The 9,273-nt window shown below is 38.9% G+C and overlaps 1 protein-coding gene across 1 annotated transcript; it reads left to right on the top strand.

The window, feature by feature from the left end:
- Nucleotides 1-471: 471 nt before the first annotated feature.
- LOC311606597 (olfactory receptor 1J21) lies at nt 472-1,410 on the top strand (the record flags this gene model as incomplete). Its single annotated transcript, XM_084797927.1, has 1 exon — nt 472-1,410. The coding sequence occupies one exon, from the start codon at nt 472-474 to the stop codon at nt 1,408-1,410; it is 939 nt and encodes a 312-aa protein (XP_084654053.1).
- Between the last annotated feature and the right edge of the window lie 7,863 nt (nt 1,411-9,273).

The raw sequence follows: 9,273 nt of genomic DNA, 5'->3' as shown, positions 1-9,273 counted from the left end.
TATGATAATTGTTCTGATGTTTCATTTCATTGTTTCCCTCTAAAAGACATTCAGTTGTTTTCAATGTAGACAGATTATGTTCATTTCAAACCATCACTAGCCCTTACTGTGACAAAAAAATCTTAATTTTGAAGGTAAAAGACATATTACCGGGTGTGATGGCACATGCCTGTAATCCCAGCACTCAGCGAGGTAGAGGCAGGTGGATCTCTGTGACTTTGAGGACAGCTGGTCTATAAAGTGAGTCTAAGACAGCCAAGGCTACACAGAGAAACCCTGTCTCCAAAACTGAAAACTGTCTCCAAAACCAAAAACAAACATATAAACAAAACTAAACAGACATACTAAGGGTTCAAACTAATGTTATTTTCAGTACTGGTAATTAATAAAATGTTTCTACGATGTAATAGTCAAAAATCAATCCTCTTTGTTTTCCATTTTTTCTTTCATTTACAACAGAAGAGGAAGAGCATGAGGAGAGATAACGATAGCAGTGTGTCTGAGTTCATCCTCCTGGGGCTCCCCATCCGGCCAGAGGACCAAGCCATGTACTATGCCCTGTTCCTGGCTATGTACCTGACCACGGTGCTGGGGAACCTGCTTATCATCTTGCTCATCAGGATGGACTCTCACCTCCACACCCCCATGTACTTCTTCCTCAGCCACTTGGCCTTCACGGACATCTCCTTCTCATCAGTCACAGCTCCAAAGATGCTCATGAATATGCTGACACACAGTCAGTCCATCTCATACGCTGGGTGTGTTTCCCAGGTATATTTTTACCTATTTTTTGCAGATCTTGACAGCTTCCTTCTGACCTCCATGGCCTATGACAGGTATGTGGCCATCTGCCACCCTCTGCACTACACCTCCATCATGAGCCAGAGCCGCTGTGTCCTGCTAGTAGTTGTGTCCTGGGCCTTGTCCTCTGCCAATGCCCTTGTGCACACCCTCCTCTTGGCTCGCCTATCTCACTTTAGAGACAACACGATCCCCCACTACTTCTGTGACCTCTCTGCCTTGCTGAAGCTGTCCAGCTCAGACACCACGATCAATGAGCTTGTCATCCTTCCTTTAGGTACTGTGGTCATTACCCTGCCATTCATATGCATCCTGGTCTCTTATGGTCGCATTGGAGCCACCATCCTGAGAACTCCCTCCATCAAAGGAATCTGCAAAGCCTTGTCCACGTGTGGCTCTCACCTCTCTGTGGTTTGTCTGTACTATGGAGCCATTATTGGGCTATATTTTGTCCCCTCATCTAATAACAGTAATGACAAGGATGCCATTGTGGCTGTGATGTACACTGTGGTCACACCCATGCTGAATCCTTTTATCTATAGTCTGAGGAATCAGGATATGAAAGGAGCACTGAGAAATGTCCTCAGTAGGAGAGTGTGTTCACAGTGACAGGTGTGGTCTTCCATTTTATCATCACTATTTCTCCTTTGCTCCAATTCATCCTTTTTTTCTATCAGAGAATCCTTACATGGCTCTTTTTTTCTTTACTCACTTCTTGTAGTTCCTATCTCTATTTAACTCTCTTGCTGACATTCACCATCTTAGGAAGGTTTCTTTCAAGTTTCCTACATATTTTTCTTTGTCTTGCAAACACTGTAATTGTTTATATAGTCATCACCTAGTCTTTTTCATTATATGGGTTTGTAGTTTTCATTGCAAAGTTCTTTTTACTCTCTGAAGATGACAAAAATATTTCTTCTCTTAGATTTGTGATTTTATTTTTATCTTATAATATACTCTGAAATTTTGGCAGTAACTCTATTAACATTTTTTAAAATTTTTAATTTTTGTGTATGAGTATTGTTTCCACATGTATTTCTGTGCATCATGTGTATACCTGTGTCTTAAAGGTCAGAAGAGGGTGTCAGATTATCTGAGTCTGGGATTATAGATGATTTTAAGCTACGATAAGGGTGATGAAAATTAAAATCTGTGTCCTCTAGTGTTCTTAATCACTGAGCCATCTTTTCTGCAGCTTACATTTATTTTTCAGTTTTGTAGCTGACACTCAAAAGTGGCAAATATTTATGTGGTATGATGTAAATAATGCATAATATCTAAATCAAAGGAAGCATAGTAATTTACTCAAATATTTACTATGTTTTAGTATGAAATTCTTTATTATAGCATTTGGGGTAATATATAGTATTTATAATCACTGAACAGTGAAAAATATGAAAACACTTATTTTTTTTACTACCTAAGTATAATTTGGTACCCACTGACCAACCTATGCCCACATTACTTTCTCATTTTATTGTAATCTTATCCACTTTAATTTTATTACTTGTATTAGTATGATGGTAAGCAGGTACTCAGTTCATTGTGTTTTTCTAGGTCACTAACTTAAATGAAATTTTTCTCTGTAAAAAAATGAGAACAAGGACGCAGACAAGCCCTGTGTAGGGCTTGAAGGTCCTGGGAAGGTGGAAGGTGGCATCTAACTGACTGGTGGGACTTTGACATGACCCTCCAGGGGGCGCTCTAGTTGCATGCAATTGTTGTGTCCTAAGAAGGAGACTGCTTTTCTGAGTGGTTGATGAAAGATGGCTAGATAGACATCAGGAAGTTTCAAACTCTTGAGTAAGTTTCAAGCAGATCTACAGAGTAGGTTAATCCAAATATATTTTATTAGGAAAAGAAGAAAGATAGTTCCTAGCTCAACTACAAATACGTCACATCCTGTGAAGTGACTTTGCTTTTGGTCCCTGAGAATAATCCTCTGTTGAAGCAGAGTGACTTAATTCAGTTGATAGTACTTGATGGTATGACATATATACATGAAAAGTTGCACAGGAGAGTTTGATGGCTAATTAAATGCTTCTCAGCTATCACTCAGCAGAACTTAAGCTACTATCAGTGTGTGTAGTGTATGTGACCGTGTTAACATTCTGCTGCTTATTTTTAAAACAAGCAATATGTTACACACTTATTGTATGTTTTAATTAGTCTTTATACAATTTCAGAGATAATGTATAAACATATAAGTGATATAAGCAATGCATAGTTTAAATATGTGATGACATAATGTCCTGTGTTTATTCAAATGCTGATTGATCTATTTCACTATCTGTTTTCAATCTGAACATTGCATCATGAAGTTCATTCTAAGTATCTCCTGTCTCAAGTTTGTGTAAACATGGCACCATTTGTCCTTTGTATTGCCAATAGAATCCAACTACCCAATGCTGAGCAATACAGAGAATAGGGTAGGACATCCTGGCCCAGAGAGGGTAGGAGAAAGAGCAGGAAGGACAGAAGGGACACACATGGGGAGGGTCTGGGAATACCAAGAGGAATGAACCAGACCTAGGACATGAGTAAAATACAAGTATAATGTGGGAAATCTGAATGGGAGGAAACTATACTAGCTTGGTAGTTTAAGATGGAGTAATTATTGCACAGCTTTGTGCTCTAGGCTAATTAAACGGATCTTAGTCTCTATGTGTGGTTATTTGAGTATAAAGCTAGTTAGAGAGTAACTGATAATTATTAAAATAATAAATCAACATTAAATATTAATAATTATTCAAAAGATATTGGTGCTGTGTGGTACATCTGTGTGCGTTTGCATTCATATACCTATATAATTTAAATCATAATATTAAACAAAACACTCATTAATCACTAAAGTAGTAGAAAACTAGCAGTGATGTTCATTCGGTCTCTCTTCAGTTGTATCATATTATCTCCTGAAGTTAACAATTTTTTTTACTATTTTCATACTTTTCTTATACTTTTAACAGTTTTACATAGATTGTTCAAACTTACCTGGTCTAGATTTTTTTAAAAATAAAAGTGACTATATTTATTCTTCTTACATTTTGTTGTACACCATTGTCTCTGAAAAATACTCCCTATATTTTCATATCTACTGCAAGATGAGAACACACTCATCTTTGTTCTCATTGTGTGATGGTTTGAATGGAAATGACTTCTGTAGGCTCATATATTGAATATTTTGTCCTTATTTGGTGGAACTGTTCAGGAAGGATTAGGAGGTGTGGCCTTGTTGTAGGAGGCCTGTCACTGGGGGTAGGCTTTGAGTATTCAAAAGCCCACAGCATTCTCAGTGTTGCTTTCTTTGTCTCTTGATTGTAAATCAGGTATATAAGCTCTCAGCTGTGGCTCCACTGCCATGCCTGCTTGCTGCCATGCTCCACACCATGATGGTCATGGAATTTAAATCTCTGCAACTGTAAGCCCCAAATAAACTCTTTCTTTAGTAGGTTACCTCGGTTGTAGATAGTTTTAAAAATAAATAATTAATTAAACAAATAATTAATTAACTTTACTTTGTTCTTTAAAAAATTAATTTATTTTTACATATACCTTTATATTATTACACATATATACAATAAATAATGTACAGCAACAAGAATGACAAAACAATCAGGAAATATATAAATGTTACATTCATAGTGTTTTGGGAGGGTTGTTTTTGTTTTGTTTTGTTTTGTTTTGTTTTTTGTTTGTTTGTTTTTGTTTTGTTTTTTCAAGACAGTGTTTCTCTGTGTACCAGTGGCTGTCCTGGACTCACTTTGTAGACCAGGCTGGCCTTGAACTCAGTGATCTGCCTGCCTCTGCCTCCTGAGTGCTGGGATTAAAAGTGTGCACCACCCAAAACTCAAGTCCAAGTGAATTAAAGACCTCAACCTAAAACCACAGACATTAACCCAGTAAGAGGAAAATATGGGGAAGAGTCTGGAACACATAGGCACAGGAGACAACTTCCTGAACAGAACACCAACAGCCCAGGCCTTAACATCAACAATAAATAAATGGGACCTCATGAGGCTGAGAAGCTTCTGTAAGGCAGGTGACACTGTCAAGAGAACAAAGCGACAGCCTACAGACTGGGAAAAGATCTTCACCAACCCTTCATCTGACAAAGGTCTAATATCCAAAATATATAAAGAACACAAGAAATTAAACACCACAAAATCAAATAACCCAATAGAGAAATGGGGCTCAGAACTAAACAGAGAATTCTCAACAGAGGAATATTAAATGGCTGAGAAACACTTAAAGAAATGCTCGACCTCCTTAGTCATCAGAGAAATGCAAATCAAAATGACACTGAGATTCCATCTTACACCCATCAGAATGGCTAAGATCAGTAACTCAACTGACACCACATCCTGGTGAGGATATGGAGAGAGAGTAACACTCCTTCATTGCTGGTGGGAATGCAAACTAGTACAACCACTTTGGAAAGCTATCTGGCACTTTCTCAGAAAAATGGGAATAGGGCTTCCTCAAGACCCAGCTATTCCACTCCTTGGAATATACCAGAAGATGCTCCAGCACACAACAAGAAAATTTGCTCAATCATGTTCATAACAGCCTTATTCATAATAGCCAGAACATGGAAACAGCCTACGTGTCCCTCAGTAGAAGAATGGATAAAGAAACTGTGGTATATTAACACTATGGAATACTACTCAGCTATTAAAAACAAGGAATTTCCAAAATTTGTGGACAAATGGATTGAACTAGAAATTATCATAATGAGTGAGTTCACCCAGAAGCAAAAAGAGTCAAATGGTATATACTCACTTATATCGAGACACTAGTCCAAGGGGTACGCCCCCATGAAAAACTTTACCTACTAGGAAAGTGGGTCAGAGGGGAGGACATTCTATTGAGACTTTAGGTGTGAGAACCCTGGGAGAATGAGGAAATAGAAGGATCCAGAGGGTCCTGGAAAACTACCGGTGGGTCTGGGCCCGGGGGTCCTCCTCAAACTATGGCACCAGCCAAGGAAAATATAGGCAGTAAACTTCAAGCCCCTACCCAGTCTAGCCGATGGACAGGACATTCTCCATCATTAAGTGGAGAAGGAGATCTGACTTTCACACCAACTCTGGTGCCCCATATTGGACCATGTCCCTTGGATGGGGAGGCCTGGTGGCACCCAGAGGAAGGATAATAGGTCACTAAGAAGAGACTCGATACCCTAGAAGCATATACAGGGGGAGGAGGTCCCCCTCAGTCACAGACATAGGGGAAGGGAGTAGAGGGGGAAGCAGGAGGGAGGGAGGAATGGGAATATACAAGGGATGGGCTAACAATTGAGATGTAATATGAATAAATTAATAAAATTTTTGAAAAAAAGTGTGCACCACCATGCCCATCCAGTGTTTTGGTTATTTGTATTTGGCAATCTTAAAGAAAATATCTTTCCTGTCTTGGTGAGTCTAAACTTCTGAATATAAATCAATATCTATCCTATATAATCTCTACTAACTTAAAACATCTATCAGACCTAAAAAGTCTTAGCTCCTACAGAACTAAGCTTAATTATAAAACTAAACTGTCTGATCTTCAACCTCATCAGAGACTGGAGAAGGAATAAAATTACTTACCTAAGTAAACAGAAAGTTCAGGTTGGCAGCCTCCAAAATGAAAAAAAAAATATGATAGAGACAGTTTGCTGCCTGAACAGTCACCAAAAACTCTCTATATTGTTGGGACAAAATCTTCAGCCTTCTGGCTAGTGTATCTGACAGAGATATTTGTGTGGGAGGAACTATTGAGGACTTGCTTACCCTGGCTTGGCAGAGTTTGGCTATCAATTCTGCCTGCATCATAGCTTGCTCATTTTTAGGCAGAATTCTGTCTGTGGTAGAAACGAGGACATTTTGCCCAGTGGCTTTGTCATATTTGCAGCCATCTCCAGAAGGAGGTTCTTTGACACTGCTCATCTTCTTTGAGGTAGGCTGGGTGTTGCCAGGAGTTAACCTGTCTTATTGTCAAAGAATCTTTAAAATAATAACATCTTTAAATGTCATATTCTGTACGTCTCTGAAGTTTTTGAAACCCTTATCTATCTATTTTATCTTATGTAACTATAGAAACATATCTATCTGTTAAACCTAGTATATATATTCTTGTGATAAAAATGGACTATTAATTGACTGGACCATAATTTGACCAACTTATAATTATCTTGTATTTCTTAATTATCCTAAACAGCCTGCTATATCATTTTTAAAGTATTCACAATAAGCCTTGTATTATAGTTGAGTTGTATGGGTACAATACAACATATTAACGTAGAAATCTTTTTCTTTCTATCTATCTATCTATCTATCTATCTATCTACCTATCTACTTATCTATCTAAAATGCATTTGAAGAATACTCTTACATTTGTATTCTATACCAATGTATCTAAATTAAACTAATTTTGCATCAATATACAAAATTCTATACCAATGAATTAAAAATAACCTTGTGAGTAACAATTAGGCCTTAAGTTGAAGAGTAGATTCAATAATCTACTTTTTGTCTTATCCATATATATTTCTATAATCACCCTTCTTTCTTTTTTAATCCCTATCTCCATACCTAAGAAAGAAAATTAAAGGAAAAGAGAGACACCCCTGAGTCCAACCTCATTTTCTCACTGAATAAGACCAATAATAACTTATAACCAACTCCCAATGAAAATAAACATCTATTGCCCAAGACAGCAACCAAAACTCTACCCAATCCCCCTTAAGGGAAATAGGACATCGTTCTCTCAAGGTTTCTTACACCTGATTTGGGATGAATAATACCTTTGTAGGGACCCAAATAAAATTGGGAAGAATGGTTAAACAAGCTAGGAAGAGCATTTGTGGTCCAGTTTCTAAATGTTCAGAAATTCCAAGCTTAATAGAAGACTTGTGTGGGACAGTCTGAAATGCTGGACCAATTGGGCTCAGAAGCATTCTTCAAAGTTGTCCTGGGATCTGTCCTGTTCTGATGAGGAAGAGCAACTGAAGCACTTGGTGCTTGAACATGAAGGATGCAGGATGTCAGCATCCAGCATGCTGAGAGTAATTTATCCTGTCAGATTTGATCCAGCATTAGTGATTGGTTCCTTTGTTCTGAAAACATGTAATTTCTCACAAGCATTATACAGTCCTAAAATTATAAATATATGTGATGTGCGTGATGCACAGAACAATTAAATCCTGATGTAAATCCATCACAGCCCCCATCCTCTTCTCCGATTCCCACCCTCAGAAGCGTCTTGCCACAGATACTAACCCTGGTACATCAAGTTGCAACAGAACTAAGCACTTTCTCCCCCACTGAGGCCAAACAAGGATGCCCAGCTAGTGGAAAGTGAGCCAAAGGCAAGCAACAGAGTTAGAGACAGCCCCTGTTCAAATTGTTTGGGGACTCACATGAAGACCCAGCCACACAAAGGCTACATGTGTAGAGTGCCTAAATCTACCCATGTGTGTTCTTTGGTTGATGGTTCGGTCTCTGAGAGCTCCCATGGGTCCAGGTTAGTTGACTCTGTAGGTCTTCTTGTGGTGTCCTTGACACCTCCTTCTCCATGAATCCTTCCCGTCACTCTTCCACAAGATGTCATAAGCTCCATCTATTGTTTGGCTTAGGGTTTCTGCATCCGTTTCCACCAGTTGCTGGATGAAACCTCTCAGAAGGCAGTTATCTTAGGCTCCTGTTTGCAAGCACAGCAGAATAATACTGTGTCAAGGGTTGGCTCTTTTCCATGAGGCGGGTCTCAAGTTGGGCTAGTCATTGGTTTGGCATTCCCTCGGTCTCTTCTCCATCTTTATCCTTGCACATTTTAGGTAGGACAAATTTTGGGTCAAAGGTTTTTGTGGGAGAGTTGGTGTCTCCCTCCCTCCAAGTCCTGACTAGCTACATGAGGTAGGCACTTCAGGCTCCATGTCTCCTGATGCTATGGGTCTCATCTAGAGTCACCCCTACAGACTCCCATGAGCCACCTCTATCCCAGGTCTCCAGGACTTCCCTAGGGATGCCCTTCCACCGATATTCATTCTCTCTCTCAGCCCCATCCCCGTGCTCTCCCCACATGTGATCCCAACTTCCGATACCCTCTCCCATCGAGTACCCTCCCCCGTCCACTTCCATTGTCTATTTTATTTCCCATTCTCAGTGAGATTCAAGTATCCCTTGGGACATCCTTGGATTCTTTGGGCCTGTGGGTTGTAGCATGGATATGGTGAATATCCATTTTTAAGTGAGTACATACCATGTGTGTCTTTCTGGGTCTAAATTACCTCACCCAGGATGATATTTTCTAGTTCCATCTATTTACCTGAAAATTTCATGATGTCCTTGTTTTTAATAGCTGAGTAGTATTGCATTGTGTAAATGTACCACATTTTGAAAAAAAATATTTTCTTTGGTTGAAGGACACCTAGGTTGTTTCCAGTTTCTGGCTATTATTTTTTTTTTTAATGTGGACGCATTTTTTTTTCTTGGT

Source organism: Acomys minous (genome assembly GCF_964271855.1).
Source record: "Acomys minous genome assembly, chromosome: 10".
Lineage (NCBI taxonomy): Eukaryota > Metazoa > Chordata > Mammalia > Rodentia > Muridae > Acomys > Acomys minous.
The sequence above is the reverse complement of the archived record's forward strand: the minus strand, read 5'-3'. Positions and strand labels throughout refer to the sequence as shown.